Source organism: Nelumbo nucifera, chromosome 8 (assembly GCF_055504915.1).
Source record: "Nelumbo nucifera cultivar China Antique chromosome 8, China Antique-T2T, whole genome shotgun sequence".
Lineage (NCBI taxonomy): Eukaryota > Viridiplantae > Streptophyta > Magnoliopsida > Proteales > Nelumbonaceae > Nelumbo > Nelumbo nucifera.
In genome coordinates, this window is record NC_142656.1 from 23,587,051 (window position 1) to 23,608,793 (window position 21,743).

Here is a 21,743-nt window from a genome sequence, read left to right on the forward strand (position 1 = left end):
AGGGTGGTGTACGGTGTTTGTCCCGATCTCTGCTATTATTAGGTTTAAAGCATGTTGGGCTAGCGAAGGAAGGGTTTGTTACCAACTTTTGAGTATTGGGAACTGGTTCCAGTTAAGATACCTCGATCTCTCCTTTGTAGTAGCCTTTACCATTTGCAAACGTTGCTACTTGAGGGCTTCAGTGATCATGGGACAAAGGAATTTACCTGAAAACATGGGCACCAGCCTTGTTAACCTTCGACTTATGAAGATTAATAAGTACAGAATTCATCATGTTCCAGATGATTTGAGGTTGCATAGTAAGTGCGTTGGTGTAAAGAATGTAATCGTGTCAGGGTTAGAAAATCTTGACAGTGTTGATGACATTCCAGATGCCATTTTCAGCAACAACAATCAAGTCTTTGTCGAGGACTTGAACATTAGAATGGGATAATGGGATTGGAGTTGGAGAAAAAGCAGTCGCTGTGGCCCAACAAGTAATTGAGCATCTTCGTCCACCAAAGATTGATAACAAGGTACTTGAACTCACAATCAAGGGGTATTATGGTGAAAGATTATTGCCTACTTGGTTGATAGAGATGTCCAATCTAACAGAGTTGAAATTGATAGGATGTAGATCATGTAAGGTTATCTCCTTCCCTCACCTTGGAAAGCTAAAGCACCTGACAATAGGTGATATGGATAATTGGAAAGGAGGAGAGTGGTCATCAGCCTCGACCTCAGACACAGGTGGAGCAAACATAAACCAAGATGAAGTTAATGATCGTGACATACGAAAATTATGTTATCAGCCACTATTTCCTCATCTATCGAGTCTTCGTATATACAAATGCCCCAAACTAAGAACATCGTCAATTCCCTATCACCTTCCTTTCTTGACGTCTTTGTGGATAGAAAATTGTGAAGGACTGGAATCCCTACCCCAAGGGATGCCCCGCTTATTCATATCTCTTGACTGGTTAAGAATCGTAGGATGTCCTCGCCTAATGGCCTTCCCGAAGGCGGGGTTGCCAATCAAACTAAACACCTTTGAGATCAGTGAATGCGGTGAGGGCAAAAGGGGACTCCTACCGAAGGGTGTTGCTTTGCACAGACTTACTTCTCTTCAACGATTGATCATCATGGATTCTTCAGGTCTCAAGTCCTTTCCGAAAGATGATGACTGGCAGCTTCAAATATTGGAGAAATACCTTGCCGGAAGGAGGACTCCCCTCCCAAATTCAGGATTTAGAAATCAGAGGGTGTCCTCTTCTATGACAATCTTGCGAAAAGAATAAAGGCAGAGATTGGAACAAGATAGCCCACAGCCCCAATATAAAGATTGATTACGAATTGATCCAAGGGAGATTTTGAAGACCACCCTTTTAGTGGTGATAACATCATACTGGCCAACCTTGGAGGTTGGCATCAAGAAGTGACCCTTATTCACGCGCATTTGCTGCCCACGTCTTAGCAATCCCATATTGTGACAACTTCTATGCCAATATCTTGTTACATCATACAAAGGGTGATTAGTCACGCATTCGGCTGAGAATCCTCCTTCACAAATATGAGAGCTGTAAATACCAAGCAAGCCTTCATCTTTATGACTTCTCAACTTCTACGGTGACTGCAAAACAGAGGAGTCTCTCATTGGCTGACACCAAAGCAACAAATCAGGTGTCTGTTTTCATTTTTATTTTTTGAGTAAGAAATTTTTAAAAGTTGAATGGATTATTCTAGATTGGTACGTTTTTTCATTTAAACAGAAGTATTCATTTGAAGGTTTGAAATTTAATTTTTTGTTAATTTTTATCTCAGCAAAACTTCATTTATTCTTTCATTTGTTGGTAATTAAATTACCTGGTCAAACCACATAAATTTTATTTTGTCTGGTTCATGTGCACTGAAGAGAAATATTAAATATTTTTCATTAAAAATCATGGCGCTTTTCTTCTTCTTCTAATACCAATCAATGAGGATAACATATCCAGTATCTTGGTAGACCATCGTGGAGGAGTGTCAAGTAGAGGCTTTTATAGGGCATAACAATCACTGTAAGGATTTTAAACCATGGCCACTTGTCTGTTCATTCTGTGTTTTGAAAGCTCTGCTACATCATATTTACCCTTTTAGATTTTTTCTATGATACATCCAATTCACAATTCTCACTTAGAGGAGAATTTTCTTTTCTTTTCTCTTTAATTTGTTTTTCTTTTGAGAAAATGTAAAATAAGATTCTGTTAATATCAGCAAAACGCACCCATACAGAGATTCGCAAAACACACCGATACATGGTAAGGGACTGTTCACTGGGGAATATATAGAGATTCTCAAAAAAAACTAGTTACATAATCTGTCAAAAACAAGTATTGGAATGCCTTCCTTTAAGTAAAAGATTAAGGGCAAGCCAAGAAATCAGCATCCCTTTAATTTTTCCCGCTACCATAGCCTCCTCACAAATTTTATTTTCCAAAAGTCCGGCTGTTTCTTTACCTCCACAGGCCAGAAATCCGCTGCAGGATCATCTCCCATAACAGCGTCCCCTCCTACTCAAACATGAAACCTGCCATCCTTCTAGAAACTGTGGCACCAACTGAGGGAAACCTATATGAATCCAGAATCCCAAAGATACCAAACACTCTTCTCCACAAAGAGTAGGCAAAATTACAATGGAGGAAGAGATGACCAGCTGACCCCAAACATATGTATGCATGGAAAGCTATCTACTGCCATGCCCTTTAACAGATTTTCATAGGCTATTTTCAAGGAGCTATTCAACCTAAAAGCTTAAGCTGTGAGGTGGGGTACCTGATTAGGTATTTATTCTCTAACACACTCCCTCACCCATACCCTATGCTGAAATTTAATTATTTATAATTGAGGTGATGAGGATCGACACTGGACCACTTCGTCAAACAGGCTCTGATACCATCCCAAGGAGCCATTCAACCTAAAAGCTTAAGCTATTAGGTGAGGTACCTGAATAGGTATTTATTCTTTAATAGCCATATATTTAACTAAAGCTGCCTCTCCCATAACAGAAAAGAAATCATTGATGGGATTGTCCTATTACCAAACTTTTGAGCAAAAAAGCTACTTCAGAAGAAAATAGATAATTGTACATTGATTTCTCTGAAAACTTCTTGTATTATAAATAGTTGATAGTAGTTCAACGACAGAGTTGACTTCCTAATCATTAAAGTTCCTTATTAACTGAGGGTTCTACACTATAGAGCCATTGCATATGCCATAGTTATCCCTGACAGAAGACTCCTTGTTTTGAGCTATGTTAAGCAGAGGAAAGTACTCCTTTCTGAGAGGTCTTTCTACAATCCAAGCATCCTCCTAGAAACCTACCCTAGCTCCATAACCCATCTCATATCTCACCGCTTTTGATGAAATGACTGAAAGATTTTTCTATACCCTTGCACAAAGCACAACCATAAGAGGTCCATCTCACTCTGTATTCCATGAGCCATATTTATCAAAGGTAATTCTTCTCCATAAAGAAGAGACCTCCTCATTGTACCTCCAGAACCACTTCCCCAATGAGGCCAAGTTCATCTCCTTTAACCTTTTGCACACAAGTCTCCCAAACCTTTTGGGGAACTCACTCTCCTGGGCTTCCTCCGATTAGCAAGATGGAATTTAAACTCATCTCTGCAGCGCTTCCATAAAAACTCCCTCATCTTCCTCTTAATTTTATTTGCCATACACACGGGCATTGGGAAAAGTGCCATCGTAATAAGTAGCTAGGGAGACTAGACAGAACACTTTTAGTAAGAACCAGCTTGCCACCTTTAGATAAGAACTTTCTTCCAATCTGTTGTATCATCTTTTTGAGGTTTACATTAGTATAACTAGTGTTTACCTCATTCCAACATCAATTTGCTGGCATATGACTTAAGGTGATTTTTCTACAAATATCAAAGTTTTGTCTAGAAACCAGGAGCTTATTTATTTGTTACTTTTTTTTACCACTGTAATTTTCCCATCTTAAGGTAATCTAACATTATAGAAAAACTAAATTTCACTGCAAAGCTATGAATGTTCTTTAACTTTGGCAAACTCCTTGAAGAAGCAGCACAACAAAATGGTTTAAATAAGAGTAGAAAATGTTGTTGATCTTGGGTACAGAAAGGGGTCTTTGTGTTGATACAGCGATAGGGATTTTCTTCCCCCAACTCGGGGAGACAGAGTGCTCTAATTTCTCAAAAAAGGAAGTGACTACCACTCCTTCGCCTATGCTCTCTCCTCACATCTCTGCCTCAAGTAAATCCCTCAACTCTGTTAATTCAGTTTTGGCTACTGATGAGTGCTCTGTGTCCCTTGTTCTAGATTCTCCTCCCAACCAAGAGTCGAAAGCCCTTGGTCTGAAACCAATAGTGCGTCCACAAGGGGGGGAAGTGGGTGAGAAAACTTGCAGAGAGACAAAAATATGGAAAACCATGGGTGAAGTGGAGAGGAAGGAAATGCAAAGAGGGAGCATGGAGGGGACGAAAAGGGTTGTTGTTGGAGGTAATGTGAGAAGGAACGAGAAGTTTCCTAGGAGTGAGGAGAGTGCAACTTTAGAAAAAGAGGAAACTAGTGGGGAAGAGTTAGTTGCAGAGTTTGTGAAAAAGTTGGGGTGCAAGCTGAAGAACCCGAATGATCTAAAAGCCTACTTGCAAAAAAAAAGAGGACAACAAGATGAAGAAGAGAAAGCTGAGTGAAGTGGAGAGATTGAAAATAGATATTGAGGGGGACAGAAAGTTTGAGGTGAAAGGGGATAGAAGAAAAGGGTCTAAATAGATCTTGGAGGAGTTAGGGTTAAGGCTAAGAGTTTTCAATGAGAATCCTAAGTTGGAATGTGAGGGGGTTGGGCAACATTAGGAAGAGAGCGACAATTAGAGAGGTAATTAAGAAGTTTAATCTGGATGTGGTAATGCTTTAGGAGTCCAAAAGAATGGATTTTGATTGCAGATGGGCAAGGAGTGTGTGGAATTCTAGGGGTATAAAGTGGGTGGCTGCTCCCTCGTGGGGTTCCTCAAGAGGGATTATGACCTTGTGGAAAGAAGATTTACTCATAGGTGTGGAGGAGCTAATTGGAGATCATTCTGTCTCTCTAAAGTTCAGAAAGGTGGACGATGGGTATGAATGGGTACTAACAAATGTGTATGACCCCAATGACTATAGGCAGAGGGAGAAATTATGGGAAGAATTGAGTGACATTAGAGGCCTCAGGGATGGACCTTGGTGTGTGGGAGGGGATTTTAATGTAGTGAGATTTACAGAGAAAACCATCAACCCCAGACAGAGAGTGACAACAAGTATGAGAAAGTTCAACCAATTTGTGGACTCTTTTGAACTTAAAGAACTTCCTTTCCTAAATAATAACTTCACTTGGTCCAACCTTCAATCAAGGCCAATTTGCTCAAAGTTGGACAGATTTTTGTTCTCAACAGATTGGGAGGAACATTGGGGCAATATTACTTCTAGGGCTCTCCCAAGACTTACTTCAGACCACTGGCCTATAGTGTTGGTCAAGGAGGAAATAAGAGGAGTTGGGCCTACCCCTTTCAAGTTTGAAAACATGTGGTTGACTCATCCGGGTTTCATTTAGAAGATCAGAGAGTGGTGAGAGCAATCTAATCTGGTAGTTGATTGGGAGGGAATGAGGTTCCACAAGAAACTCCAGTACTTAAAATCACAATTAAAGGAGTGGAATAGGCTGGAGTTTGGAAGATTAGAAGAGAGAAAACAAGTTCTGGTGGAGCAAATTGAGGATTTGGACTTGAAGGAAGAGAGAGGTTCCTTTGGAGAGGAAGAAAGGAAGTTGCGATGGGTTTTGAGGAGGCAGATGGAGGACATCTTGGTTAAATAGAAAATCAGTTGGAGGCAAAAACCCAAGTGTAAGTGGCTAAAGGAGGGAGACAGAAACACAAGGTTTTTCCATTCAGTGGAAAATGGGAGGAGAAAGAAGAATCTCATCTCTAATTTGGAAGTTGATGGAGCAATGTTGTCCCACTCGGTAGAAATTGCAGAGGCTTTAGTAAACTACTTCAAATCTATTTTTAGAAGGCCTATGAATGAGAGTGTGGTTGGAGGGATTGGATTGGCCAACTCTAAGCGCAGAGAAGAGAGTGGCTAGAAAAAACTTTTGATATGGAGGAATAAAGGAAGCAGTATTCTCAATGGATAGGACAAAAGCTCCGGGTCCAGATGGTTTCACAATGGCCTTCTACTAGGACTGTTGGGAAATTTTGGAGAATGATCTTAGATCAGTTTTTGTGGAGTTCTACAGAAGGGGAGAAATAAATCTGGACTTGAACTCAACTTTCATTGCTTTGGTCCCAAAGAAGAAAGATGCATCACAACCAAAGGATTTTAGACCTATTAATTTGGTGACTAGCTTGTACAAAATCATTGCAAAGGTGCTGTCTCTCAAGATAAAGAAGGTGCTTCCCTCTATTATTGCACCCAACCAATGTGCTTTTGTGGAGGGAAGACAGATCACTGATCAGATTCTCATTGCAAATGAGAGCTTGGAGAGCTTTAGGAAGTCAAAGAAGAAGGGAGTGGTTTGTAAATTGGATCTGGAGAAGGCTTATGACTTGGTTGATTGGTCTTTCTTGATGGAGGTGTTGAGGAGTTTTGGTTTTGGAGACAGGTGGTGTAAGTGGATTTGGGGCTGTGTTAGGGCTTGTCATTATTCTATCCTGGTGAACGGGACTGTGGTTGACTTCTTTCCTGCGTTGAGAGGTCTAAGACAAGGAGATCCTCTTTCCCCTTTTCTTTTCACCCTGATTGTTGATGTGCTTGGGAAATTGATCCATATAGCAGACTTGAGGAATTTGATAAGAGGGTGGAGAGTAGGAAGGGAGGAGGTTCCCTTAACACTTCTACAATTTACAGATGATACTATCATGTTTTGTGAAGGAGGAAACTTCAATTGGATCCAGAATCTAAAGTTGATAGTACAACTCTTTGAGTTGATATCTAACCTCAAGGTGAACTTTGATAAAAGTTGTGTGGCGGGAGTGAATGTGAATGAAAGGGACCTAAGGGAATTTGCAGGTGAGCTAGGTTGTGCAATTACGGACTGGCCCCTGACATACTTGGGCCTCCCTTTAGGAGATAATCCTAAGAGTTTTAGCTTTTGGACTCTAGTAGCGGAGAGGTTTGAGAAGCGGCTGGCGGTTTGGAAGAGAAATTATCTTTCTTTAGGTGGGAGAGTCACTCTCATTAGGTCTACCCTAGCTAACATGCCTGTCTACTATCTGTTAGTGTTTAAGATCCCCTCAAAGGTTTCAATCTTTTGGAAAAATTAATAAGGAACTTTCTGTGGGAGCCTGGAGAGGAAAAGAGAGATCATAGGGTGAGTTGGTCACTAGGTGTAAAAAACTTTTTGGGATTGGTAATTTCAAGAAAAGGAATATGGCCCTACTGGGGAAATGGTTATGGAGGTTTTCATTGGAAAGGGATAAATTATGGAATAAGATTGTGGCTAGCATACATGGGCTGGAAGGCAATGGCTAGGATCCTGGAATCTTGGCAAGGGCCTCAGCTGCTTCTCCTTGGAAATCCATTCACAATCTGCTTCTAGTTTTCTCCCCTTGGATCAGGTATGGTCTAAACTTTGGTAACCGAATAAAATTCTGGGAACAACTTTGGGTCGGGGATTCTCCTCTGAAGGACCAGTTTCCTTCCTTGTATGCTCTGTCAGACTTGAAAAATGAATCCATATCTTCTTTCTTGGTCCCTTCAGCTTCCACTTCTGGCATTGGGTGGAACCTAGGCCTGCGTAGGGCAATTAGGGATACAAACATGGATAGCTTGGTAACTTGCTAGCCTCCCTTGAGATTGTCTTCCTAAACCCTGCTAAGGAAGACACCAGATTTTGGACCCCTTCTAGCTCTGGTACCTTTTCTTGTGCTTCATTCTTTTAAACCTCAACTCAGCCTCCTATCCCCTTTGGGTTGTCCTTTCCGGTTAAGGAAATTTGGAGCAGGCCTATTCCTCCTCGGGTTGGTTTTTTTTGTTGGGAAATTTTCCTGGAAAGAATCAACACTTTAGACTTACTTCAAAGAAAGAGACCCAACTATTGTTTACTTCCTAATAGATGTGCTCTTTGTAAAGCTGATGGGGAATCTGGCTACCACCTCATGGTCTCTTGTAAGGCTGCTAAAACTGTATGGGAGTGGGTTTTCTCCCGCTTTGGGTGTTCTTGGTATCCTCCAGAGACTATCCAAGGTTTGTTTTCCGACAAGGAAAGAAGCGAGGGAAGACTATGTGGAGGTGTATTAGGGCAGCGGTATGCTGATCATTGTGGGAAGAAAGAAACTCACGTATTTTTTCCGACAAGGAAAGAACATTGGAAGATTTGTTAGATCGAGTCCTTTTAAGGGCTGTCCACTGGCTAAAATATTTGGAGTTGTTTTCAGATTTTCCTGTGGATGACTTACTATGAAACTGGAAAGAGATTGCTTCCATTGCTAGATGCAAGAGGACTCTTTGTCCATTTTGGTCCCCTCCCCCCTCGGGCTTTATAAAGCTGAGCTTTGATGGCAGCAGTGTAAGGAATCCAGGGCCCTCTAGGATTGGAGGAGTTTTCAGGAATGAGGTAGGGATTGTTATTGCTTTATTCTCTGGCCCTATTGGAGAAGGTGACTCTCTTAGGGCTGAAATCCTTGCAGCGCCTGAAGGAATTCGAAGAGCAAAGGAATTAAATATCAGCCGTTTGATCCTGGAAGGTGATTCGAAGGTGGTGGTTAGTTGGTTGAAGACAAAGGACAGTGGTTTGTGGAACTTTAACAATGAAAAAAAAAACAGTTCTTATGGCTGGGTAGGGACATTGAGATTCAGTACAGCTGGGTGAAGAGGAGTGCCAACTCATTTGCGGATGGGTTGGCCAAGAAAGGAGTGAATAGAGAGTCTGTATTTTGGGCTAGTTTTTAATCTTTTCTCTTTGTACTCCCTTTGTTTTCTGTTTCTGGGAAGATAAGATATTTTATCTCCACTCTTGTATCCATATTCCCTCTTTTCTTTTAATTTAATGAAGCTGGTGTTGTCGATAAAAAAAAAAATGTTGTTGATCTTGGTGGAAGATAGCTCTCTGCACTTTTTAGGATATCTCATTTAAAGGCATGTCTAGTGAATCATCTACATATAGTAACTGTTATAACTTAAATTTTTTATTTTCTATTTTAATTTGAAACTTCTTTTTTTTTTTTTTTTAATTCTCTATGTTCTCGTATATTTTAAATAGTATAGATGTTTGGAAATATAGGCAATTAAAATCTGAGTTTTCCACTGCTGCCCTATGAGATCATCCAAGGAGATACTTTTGTATTTAAGCTTGTGGAGAGCCAGCTGTATGCATATCTCCAAAGATGTAAAGCTATGCATATTGTATGAATCAGATTAAATTGTAGAGCTATTGCATAGAAAAAATAATGATTATTGAGAACTGACTAGAAGTTGATTCAAGTGGATTTTTCTTAACACATAACTTGGTTATGGATATCAAGTTAAAGAAAAGAGGTTCTAGTGCTGCAAAAGGGTTTGGGCCTTGACCCTAAGGAAGGAGTAGTGTCATTTGTCGGCAAATGCCAAGATTGCAAAACCTGAGCCCTAGTAGCTCAATTTAAGGACATGCTAAAGCCAAAATGGTCACATCTCATGGATTGCAAGCCAGTCCTCAACATCCTAAACCATGAAATACTGTGAGTCTTATTTTACTTTTATTTTATATATTTAAATACTTTAGAACACTAAACAGAATGGAATGGCAGAATAGGACTTGTGTACCCAATCCCATGTAGTTGAGACAAGGCTTAGATGATGATGATGATGATATTTAAATGCTTTAGAACCATAAAAGCAAAAATAAGCCAATTGTATATGGAATAAATTTTTTTCTAATAAGTAAAAAATTAGTTATTTATTAGTTAATGAAAGGATTTAAATTGAAGAAGCTACCATTGGACTGTTTTCGAACGTCTATGCCTTTCTCCTAGTATTTGAACCTCCATGCATGTATTATTCGATTCCACCTCATATTGATTTTCTTCCATGTATGACTTGATGCAAAAATCAAGCTCTGTTTTGCTTTTGAATGTTAAGCACAAAATCCTCCAAGATTCTGTTAATTATAGCCATAATTTATATAGTCAATCTGATGACAGCATCAAGATTTCACTTTGGTAGGATTTCATCATGTTGCTCCTATCCATTTTGTGTTAGTATTCAGATTTTTGTTGATATACGGTATTGAGATATAATTCTTATCTTAATTTTCTTTCATATTTTCTTCATGTAATTCAATATCCTGGTGTTCATAGTATTGTGTCAACAATAAAATTTAAGATTGTTGTTTGTTAATCATGTACGTGGCCTTTAATGTTAATTTTATTTTAATAGTTGTAGCAGGTTCATATTTTTTTAACTTAAATATTTCTATTGGAAAATTTTATAAACTGAAATACACAGATATTTACATATTGGGCAATATAGTACCAGTTGATTACTTGAGTACATAAGTTTTAACTTAAAAATTGTAAGTAACAGATTGTGATCCTTTGTATCTTGTTTCATCATTGTCCCTAAGGCTGGGTTTGTTTCTACACTGGTACAGAAGTATGGGGAAACAACTCTGTTTTGTTTTTGTTTCAGTTTTTTACTTCATTTTGCTTTTTAGATGAAGTAAAATAAACCCTGAAGCAAAATAAAAGCCAAAACAAAGGTGAACCAAAATTTCCATTCTTTTTATTTGCACTCTCATGCATTTGTACTAATGTAAATAAAATTGCATTGCAAACAAACAGAACTTAAGGGTTACTGAGCCTAGTGGATGTATCTTTGACAACAATTTAGATGGCATCAGAAACTAAGATGACTTGAGATCACATTCTTTAATCAATTGACTTCTTTAGATAAGTGAGGAAGATCTTTGTACCTAATATGGTAATGGTACAATTCAGTTTCCTTTTTACACATGTGACTGAGTTTTTATAATCAGCATCCCTTGAAACAGGATAGGTTTGTATAGAACAAAGTTGCAAGTTCAGAGGAAAAAGGAGTTAGAACCAAGCGAGCTGATGGAAGCAAATTCCCCTACCATAATTTCTCCTTAAACAGTGTCTCTAGCAAGCACCCCAGCAATTAAGCAAGCTTATCTAGCAACTAATGGAAATAAGGTGTTCAAACTCAATTCCAAAGAAAAATGAATTAGTCTCTCTATGACCAGGTAGAATGATCTCTCTCATCCACCCATTAATGATCTGAGAATCTGTTTTCATCACTAACCTTTAAACCACAAACAAAAACATGGTGTGAACCCTTTTTTTTTTGATTTTGGTAGAGGAGACAAGATCTCATTTCCTACAACTTTATCAACATGATGATTGAGCTCAAAACATATTAGGCCTGTTCAGTTTGCAGCCGGAATTGGAATGATCTATTCAATAGCCTGTTTGGTTGAGACAGGAATAGGAATCAGCTAAAATGGATCTCATTTCCAAGGAAGAGGGAGAGAATGACCATTCTCTCAAATGGGAGAATGCCATTCCACTAGGAATGGGAACGGGATTCTGATTCTAAGCAATCAAACAGTTTGCTATTCTGATTCCGGTTCCAGATCCTTTTTCCTGCAAACCAAATGGGCCCATTGTTCTATTTAAGCCACTTTAAAACTAACTGGTACCATTTATTGAATATGTTACAATTGCATTTTGCATCCTAGGCAACTATGTCAACTTTGTCAACTTTGTCCCTTGTAATATAAATAAAAAATGCTGTGATGGGAAATTTAGGTGATTTCTCCAATTTGTGCCTCCCTACTTGCACTTTAGTTATGTTGGTTCTTTCCCCATCCACATGCCTAATGTTCTTGCCAATGAACTTTGATTTGTAAATATTTTATATTCTAAATAAACACAAAAAATAGGAACCTTGGTAGATATTTTATATAATCTTTTATAATTGCAATATAATGTACAAATTAGTGAATCTGGAAATGACTCCATCGTGTCATGATGAGAAAGATTAACCTATCTTTAGGGAATTCATTATTTACATTACATGTGAATTCATTCTATGCTTTATTTGTACGTCTCATCTTACTGTCTCATAGGTGTTTTCTTTTTCTGTTTTTTTTTCAAAATTACCAAGGTATCTATGATGAGAATTTTGAATATACAAGAAATTTGTGTCAAGAGCAATTGTATTTCATGCAATAAGAAGTATTGCAGAATAGGCGATGAGATGTTCATATGAATATTTTTGAATGCAAACGAGGGTAGCAAACATGAGGTGTTAATGTAGGTAAATATGATATCCAATATTCTTCTTTCTTTATTTAAATAATTTACAAATTTACCGTAAGATAGAAACCATAATTTCACATTCCTGCATCACGGTTTTCTGTATGACACATATATTGTATATTTTTTTCTGAACATCTGCTTTTACTACTTACTTGCACACACACACACACACACACATCAACCATCACCGTCTTCCTTTTGTTTTCTTAATTTGACTCCAGATTTTTTTTGCCAGTAATTTGACTCCTGATTTTGACTATGAAGGAAAAACTAATCTTAAACATTTTGTATAAAGAAAGATAAATTAGTCAAATGGGTGCAGAAATTTTGGAGTGAACGTTGTTTATTCAATTGCAGGTTTTGCTTTTTATAAATTATATTTTATTAAAAAAAGGTTTAAAGTTGAATTTCCAATTTTCCTTAATGAGTCAGTAGCCTTTGTAGTTCGCATACATGGATGTAAATGCATATGCACATTCACCTACATTGCACTCATAAGCATACAAATTCGTAAATTGCCTGCCACTCTATGCATAAGGATAAATCAAGTGCTGAAATCTATATATAACTGATGTAAATGCACCAAATACAGCTTGAGCAGGATGATTTTTGGGTGACCTTATTAACTAACATCTTTGAGAAGTTCTTAATGGATGGAAATGGAAAGGTTGCTGAGAGATGCCCACAAATAACCTCACCTTTCTAGATTGAGGTATGCTTTGTTTGTCTAATTTGACTTTTAAGGTTTCTTAATTATTATTAGTTCTGGCCTGAAATTTTATTTAAATCTAAATGAAACATTGGAAATGTAATACAGTATTCATGAATTGTTATAGGTGCAAATCGGACGGGCTGGGTTGGGTTTTAGCTCAACCCAGGCCCAACCCTAAGAATTTGGCCTGAGCCTGGACCAAACCTCAAGTTAAGCTCAAACTGTTCAACCTGAGTCCAACCTGCATTGAAATTTGATGCACCCAGGTTGGGTTTGAGCCTGGGAGGGGTTGGATTGGTCAATCAATCCATACTAAAAATATATATATTTTTTAAGTCAGTTTACACTAAAAATAGATATAAATTTATTAGGCGCATGCTGTGGGGACTGAAACACATATCCATACTAGGCGCTTGTCAAGGAGTGCCTCACCCAAACGCCAAGAAAAAATGTATTAGTTTTCATAATAGGATATGTCGCATGTTGTCATGTTTTCGTGATGAGGAAAGTAAAAACAAAATAATCTCAAGGGTTTCACTTTGACAAAAGAATCGAATGAGGAAGAAGAGAGAACAGCCGTCCATCGTTCTCACACAATCCTCTAAGTCAAGGTTAGTTAATCAGTTTCCTCCTTCCTTTTGTTCTCTTTTTCCACTGGTTTAAAACAGTGGTCACACCCTATTGTTCTCCTCTTCCTTGTTGGATTAAAATCGTTCTTCTTTCCTGGTTTGAACAGGGGCTCCGCCCCCTTCTTTTGTTCTGAAATTTCGTGCGTGTTTTCAGCTCTTTTTCCTTCATTATTGGTGTCTGAAATTCTTCATATTCTTCTTTTATTTTAGTATTTTTTTCACCAGCTTTTCTGGATCTAGAACATGGGCTCCACCCTCTTCTTTTGTTCTTAGCTTCTTGCATTTTTTAGCCCTTTTTTTGTTCTCATCATTGTCTGAAACAGGGGCAGAGCCCCTTCTATTCTTTGTCGTATTTTTTCTTTTATTTTAATATTTTTTCACCCTCTTTATCTTGGTCTAGAACAGGGGCTCCGCCCCTTACTTTTCTTCTTCATTTTCTTCTTAATTGTTCTCATCAAGTAACACTGCATGAAACACAAGCACAAAAGTAAGTGCAGAATACATAAAACCAAAAAAACTAGTACAGAAGGGGTAGAAATCCATTGGCTTCTTATTTTTAAATTCCATCGCTTAGGCGAGGACTAGGTGCCCGTCTAGGTGCCTGGGCACCCCATGGTTGCCTAGCCTCGCCTTGGCGCCTTGAAAACTATAGTCTATATATGCAAATATACATGCATATAATCTGGAGGAGCTCAGTCTGGGATGAAGTTGAACCAGACTTAGGTTGGGTTCAGGTTACTCAAGGGCCTAGGCCTGAGCCCAGTTTGAAAAAGAAGAAAAGCCCTGAAAATCCAAGTTCAGCCCATATAAAATTACCCGTTGGATTGGGGCCGCCCAAGTTATACCCCTATGAATTATTAGACCTATTTTGAGTATAGAAATGAATCAAATAGACTGTTTCAATCGTCATGGTCACATAGATGAGCCAAGGCTTCAAATCTTTGATATAGTCTATGAACTGTTCTTAAACAATTCCTTGTTCTTATTTCTACATTTGATCCTTTTTGTTTCAGGACATTCAGAAACCACTTGCAGCATAAATTTCAAGCAACTACAGACAAAGTTTTCAGAAATGCACTTTGTTCATGTGTTTTTGAACCCCCCTTACATTGAACAAGTGATGGTGATGGAGAAGTTTGAAGAGTCAAAACTGGAATTTCATAGCTTTTATGTATTTCTGAATTTTTGAAAAGTAGTAGTATTGTCATTTTGATCATTGTATCTGGGGTTCAGTAGTTTGAATTTTCTAGCCATAGTGCAGTTATGCTTAAATTTTCCGTGTCATTGGTTAAGTGGTTTAAGAATTATTTAGTTTTCTTTAAGAATCTGTTGAGAACCACTTTAAGCCAAACAAGGTCGAACAATGATCCATCTGAGAAATTGGGAGGAAAGAGATGCAGGATTTGATGGGGACCCCCCCTACTATAGAGGGGGTATATGGAGTTTACCCCCACTTAAATTTTTTTGCTCAAAAAGTTAAACACAAGACACGATGAGAAGAAAGGGAAAACAGTAGAAATAAGCTTAAACAGAGAAATGAGGAGATAAAAGAACCTGATTGTTGACTCCCTTGTTCTAGAATCATGTGGAAATGTCAACTGAGTCATTGTTATACATATATCTTGGAGGTGTGGGCTGTCTTGGACCAATCTCTCCCTTTATTCTTTTTGTAACATTTTCTCAGAAGAGAACAACCATAGATTGCTAAGATGCTCAATTTGGTCTGAGAATCCCCTTTTTCCGACAAAGATGTGAGCCCTGGAGCATTATGAATCTCCAATAGAAAGGACTCTTTCTTGAGATGGAAACAATTACTGATAGTCAATTTTAAAGACATGTAAGTTTATATTGGCACTTTTGGGTAGGAGTTCCCTTTTGTCCTCACCACATCCATCAATGGTTACTCGGCATAACTGGTTATTAGTTGGTAACCACTCATCGGGAAAGGCCTTTATGAGAGGGCATCCTATGATTGTTAAATTTTCAAGAGATATAATGTTGTGTATCTCTTCAGGCAAGAATTTGAACTCCTTACATTCTTTTATCTCAAGATACTTCAGTTTGGCGCTTGGTAGTCCTCCATCAGGAAAGGCCATTAGGCGATGACATCTGTAGATGCTTAATTTTTCAAGAGATCTGAATAAACTATGCATCCGTTCAGGTAGGGATTCCAGCCCTTCACATTCCCATATCTCCAGGTTTTCCAAGCAAGGAAGCGGATGGGGAATTGCCAATGCTTTTAGCTTGGGACAGCTATATATGCGAAGCTCCTTTAGATAAGAAAATAGTGGTTGATGATGATCTGCAGAAGAAGAAGAAGAGGATGAGGGTGATTCTTGTAGGCCATGATCATCACCTTCCACTTCATCTATGTTTGTTCCACCTGAGACAGATTGAAGACCATTCTCCTCCTTCCCAATTATCCATTCCACTTATTGTCAGTTCCTGGAGAAAGGGTAACATCCCAAGAGGAGATAATGGGATAACCTTACATCTACATCCGATCAAATTTAAGACAACTAGTTTGGACATCCCTGCCATCCAACTAGGGAGTCTTTCACCATAATATCCCTTGATCGTGAGATTACGTAGGCTAGTATGAGCTGGATGAAGACACTCGATCACTTGTTGGACCTTTGCTACACTTTCTCCAATGATGTAGACTTTATTCCATTCTAACCTTAACACCTTTAGGTCTTGATTGTTGTTGAAATTAACACCCACAATGTCATTGATGGTAGCAACATTCTCTAACCCTGACAATGATAACTTCGCTTGCCCCTATACACTTAGCATACAGCTTCAAAACATCTCCCATTCCTTCATTCTTGCATGGAATTCTACACTTGTATGTTGGTATCTTGACAAGTTGAATGTTAATAAGGCTGCTGCTTATGTTTTCAGGTAACTCATCTAACCTGTACAACCCTTCAAGTAATAATATTTGTAAATGGTGGAGGCTGCAAACTGCTTTTGGTAGCTTTTTAATCCCAGTCCAAGAGAGGTCAAGGTATCTCAGCAGCTTCAAGTTGCCAATGGAGTCTAGAAACCCATCCTCACCCAGTCTAAGATGGCGCAAGCTCAATACACGAAGGTATCTCCATTTATCAAATATGTTATCAAGCTTTGCTACGAGCCATGGGATGCTAATCATATAACCGGATCCACGTAGTAGTAGAAATGTGCGTGTTGAACTACTCTTGCTCTTAACTAATTGGTTTAAGAAGGCATCATCGTCTTCATTTATTGACTCTGTAATAAGCAATGACAAATGACGTGCCTTTTTAGGGATACTAATATTTCTTTTATTTTTTGACCACTCATCATCATTTTCATTACTTAGTCTAAAACATATATATATCCTTAGAAATAGACTGCTAAATCGTGAATCAGGTCATGCATCACAAACGATGTTTTGTTATTTCCATAATATTGAAAAAATGACCTCAAAAATAGCTCATCAAAATACTCACTGCCTATGTTTTTCATTTGTTTTCTTCCTTTATTAGAATCTACAATAAATCCTTCCCCTATCCATAAATGAACTAATTCCTCCTTAAATGTGTATTCTTTGGGGAAAATGGAGCAATAAGCAAAGCATCGCTTCAGATGAGCTGGGAGATATTCATAACTCAATCTCAATGACGATATTATACCCTTATCATCATTTTCTTCTAATTCCCACATTTCATTTTCCAATACAAATTCCCATTCCTTTTCTTCAATTTTGAAATGTAGAAGGCTTCCAAGTGTCTTTACTGCAAGTGGCACACCCCTACATTTTTCCACAATTTTCCTACCAATTGCTTCCCATTTCCCCATATGTCAAAGGAACTTGTAGGACTTCCCAAGCATGTGGGTCCTCGTTCCAAACATCATCCAAAAAGATCAAAAACTTTTTACCACACAATCTCCTTGAGTTTCATTTGGAGTGTCTCAAGTTTCCTGAGAAAACATGGTTCCATGGTAGCAGACTCGATGATATCTCTTGTTATCTTAGCACTATCAACTTCTTCCGATAAACGAACCCACGCTTTGAGGTCGAAATATCTGTTCACTAATTTCTCGTAATTGTATACAGACTGAGCAAGCGTTGTTTTTCCAAGGCCACCCATACCAACAATGGGAATCACCCCATAAATTTTCTGGTCACTTGGACCATCCCAAATCAACAGTTTGGAAATTAAGTTGATCTTATCAGTCTCTCGACCATAAAAATAAGATTCATCTAATAAAATGGAACTCGTTGAAGACCTATTTATGATTTCGTTACTCATCCTCCCTTCTCCATAGATACTTTTCAATCCAAGCACAGTCATTCGATTTTTAAGTTTCTCTAGCCTTTCGTTCATCTTCTTTATCTCAGATTTTATATCGTTTTTTATTTCATGGGGGATGGAGCAGCGTACCTGGTATTTCTCAACATAGATTCCATACTCTTCAATTGCGTCTTCGGCATCATAAGCCAGATCAATGAGTTGATTTAACCATTTATTGACTTCCTTCTTTATTTTCTCTGGTGTTTTCTTGTTATTCTGTGGCCGCTCCACATCCACATCCGCATCCGTGTGCACAGTCTCGATCATCAGCAGCGTTTCCTCTAGCTTTTCGAGATCTGCATCAATTCCACAGTCGGGTGAAGAATCTTTGATAATTGGGTTATCCAATTTGTCGAACAACACCTTAAAAGAAGCTGATAGAATTGGTTCTCCCACTTCAGCCATGATCTTGTTCTGATAGAAAATAAGACATGCATTCAAGAAAGATTCAGAGATCGATCTTGAATCTTACATATTCATGTGATGACAATTACTGATTACAGGGTACTCTCCCCTCCTTCCACGAAGAAGCAAAAGTGGACTCTCTTCCCTCTGTTTTTTTTTTTTTTTTAATTTTTTTTTGCGCGTGTGGGCATCAATTGACTTTTTTTTCTTGAATCACCCCAGGTTGAACCGTTGATATAGAAATGAAAATTTAAGCCCAATTGGAGGCTAGCACATCATTTGTATCTGTATAATTCTACATAATTTCTTCTTTTCATAATTTTGTATAGAAATTATCCGAGACATGGTTATTTCCTCTATGAATGGATATTAGGAATTGATGTAGGCTCATGTGGCAGGACCCATGGTGGTGCCATGTGGCATCGTCCGAATGCAATCCTGACCGTCTGCTGCTAACCACCTCCAACCACTCCCTGAGTAAGGTCAAGTATAAATCGGGGTGTCCCTCTCCTATTAAGATCACTTGGCTCATTCCTGCTCTCGAATGACCTCGATTGAGTTCTTTCCTTAGGTCTCGTCTGATCCCCTTTATGCATTTAATTAATTTGATCGTCGGAGTGTTCACCCCTGGGATAACACTCGAATACATCGGCCCTCGCATACATAAGCCTCGGACACGTCAGCCCTCAGCTAAAGAAACGTATTTAACTTATTACCCTCAACCCATCCTTGACAGGAGCCAATCAGTCAACTGACCGTCTATGAACGGAATGGGACGAGCTAACGAATTCAGTCGGTTTGTTTGAACGATGTTTGCTAAATGAAATTTGAGTAAACAATGTTGGAGCCTATATTATAATGCTTATCTTGAATTTCTTGTGGCCATGGTTGCTCTGTTATTCTAAAATTCTGATGGCGCTAATGAGACCTGATTTTGTGAAATAGGGCTGTTCTCATGGGTCGGGTTGGGTTAATTTATTAGTGTTTTTTTAATCGATTCGACCTGGTCAAGTTGTCTATAGATCAAACTGAAATCAACCCTCTATTAAGTAAAATCGATCTAGTCAATTTGAATCGGTTTGGGTTTCAATCAACTCCAAGCTTGTACAATGCACATGAAGTCAAAGTGCTAATATTATATATAATATTTCAGAATATATTTTATAGAAATATATATTTAAAACCAAAACATATATACAAATATATTGGAATATATATTTTTTAATTTCTGAAAATATATATTTTAGAAATATATATTTGATATATTTTATAATATATTTAAAAGAGAAAATTCTCGATAGGCTTCATGTACCTTAGGCTGAGTGTCAATTTAGTATCCAAACTTTAAAATGCGACAATCTAGTATCGGAATTTTTATTTTGTGACAATTTAGTACCTATCGTTAATAAACCACCGATTTAACATTTTTAAAAATGTAAAGATTACCCTTAGACAGTTCGTCATCTTCTTTCTCATGAAACAGAGCACAAACACACCGATTTCGGAACGTCAGTAGTGGGCTCAGGACCTGACGCTAACTTCGGCCTTGCCCAATGCTATGGGGACCTCTCCTTGCTCGACTGTGTACTGTGCTACGCTTAGGCTCGTACCATCCTTTCCCAGTGTTTCCCCTACAACAGGGGCCGCATATTCTTGGACGGTTGCTTCATGCGGGCAGAGAACTATAGCTTTTTCCAAGAGTTCACCAGTTCTAATGACCAGGCCGTGTGTGGGAATGCCACCCGGAAGGGACAGAGGTTCCAAGAGTCGGCCAGAGACCAAAATAAGCTTGGTTGGACATTCCCAAAACAGGGGCAGAGCACCCAGAACAGTTTATGTGAAAGCTTTTCTTCCCCTACCAAACTAACCGAGTATCAAATTAGAGCACTCAATGAGTCGCAGCAAATAGTGGAGTTTCAGAGACCCGGAGCTTGGCTGGACATTCACAGAATATGGGAGCATCAAAAACAGAAACAGGGTAGTGCTTTACCGCTCATCCAAAATCCAAAACCGAGTGAAAAACCATTGCTTTCCGGCATGAATAATGTTTTCCGGAATTATTCCGACATGAAAATAGGCCGATGACGTGCAAAACCGTGCATAAAATGGGTAGAGATTTACCGGTCAGTCTCCCTGTTTTATGCTCATTTGGACATTTTAATTTGGGGAAACCATATTTTGGGGATTTTTTTGCCATCAATGGGCCGTCTTGGGTGTGAAAAGACGCTGAATATCTCCCATGAAACACTACTGTGTTCGCTGATTTGAGTGAATATTGTATCAAAAAACGGGTGAAGAAGAAATAAAGATTCAAATAAGCTAACGAAAATCCAAAAGAAAAGAAGAGGTACAATACTTGGAGACAAAGAAGAATACAAAAGAAAAGAAGAGGTACAATACTTGGAAACGTATTAACTTCCCTAACCTCGCTGAGAACAATGATGGTGATCTCTGGCTTTTCTTTTTTTGAATTTCTGTATTTATTTTCTAGGATTCCAGGTTCAGATGATGCATTAAAACTGGTAAAGATCCAGACCCTTAATGACAGTAGCTTGAACTTCAAGTACTCTACACTAGAAAAGGCCACTGGATCTTTTGATGACGCCAGTAAGCTTGGGCATGGAGGATACATTAATGGAAGGATGGCTCATAAGTGTGGACGGTTGGGAGTTTACATAGAAGAGTAAGGTTGGGAGTATACACTTGAAGGGTATTTTTGTTTTTTTGCATGCCACTTAAGGGCTGGTTAACACCGGGTATTAGATTATCGCAAAATGATGGTATAAGTACTAAATTGTTACGTTTTAACGTTCGGTTATTAAATTGACACTTGGCCTAAAGTACAGGATATTTATCGGAAATTTTTCCTATTTAAAACTAAAATATTTATATTTTACAGATATTTTTTCAGAATATATATTTTCCAGATAACTTGGTTCGGTTCAATTTGGTTTTGATTTTCATACATGAAAACCGAAACCGACAGATAATAAAAAAAATGATCGACTCAGTTGGATTGAGCCGGGTTGATCAGTTTGGATTTATTTATGAACAATCCTATCGCGAAATTTGAATTCTGAATGAAACACCAAATCAATATGATTTTTTTTTAAGTTTTTGATGTTTTACTGTGAATGTTTGATATAACCATAGGTTTTTTATAATTTTTAATATTTTTTACAGATTTTTAAGGGGTGTTTTATGAAATAAATAACTTTTTTTGGTCATCTTATGAAATAAATAACAGTGTTTACAAAATTCGACAAAACGACCAGATTTTAAAAATATATGTTTGAATCAGTGAAGGACAAAAAGAAAGATTTTCGATAAAATTACCTTTATACTGAGGTCTCTCACTCTTATTTTACAAATGAGTTTCCTGCTCCTTCAA

General features: G+C 38.2%; 1 protein-coding gene and 1 long non-coding RNA gene across 5 annotated transcripts; one reads left to right on the top strand and one right to left on the bottom strand.

Moving 5' to 3' along the window:
- Window positions 1–375: 375 nt before the first annotated feature.
- Window positions 376–14,895, top strand: LOC104609150 (uncharacterized). 4 transcript variants are annotated; one of them, XR_016079800.1, is made up of 4 exons: window positions 376–515; window positions 610–1,659; window positions 10,997–12,999; window positions 14,642–14,895. It is a non-coding gene; the product is annotated as an uncharacterized LOC104609150 (long non-coding RNA). The 4 variants fall into 4 exon arrangements; XR_002023316.2 differs by lacking the exon at window positions 376–515 and having other exon boundaries at window positions 1,522–1,659; window positions 10,997–12,285; window positions 12,880–12,999; XR_002023314.2 differs by lacking the exon at window positions 376–515 and having other exon boundaries at window positions 1,522–1,659; window positions 10,997–11,209; window positions 12,133–12,999.
- Window positions 1,474–18,656, bottom strand: LOC104609151 (uncharacterized). The gene is made up of 2 exons (XM_010275385.3): window positions 18,038–18,656; window positions 1,474–1,609 (listed from the first exon to the last, which is right to left on the bottom strand). Exons 1-2 carry the CDS (start codon window positions 18,350–18,352, stop codon window positions 1,601–1,603), a joined length of 324 nt encoding a protein of 107 aa, XP_010273687.1. The 5' UTR covers window positions 18,353–18,656; the 3' UTR covers window positions 1,474–1,600.
- Window positions 18,657–21,743: the final 3,087 nt, after the last annotated feature.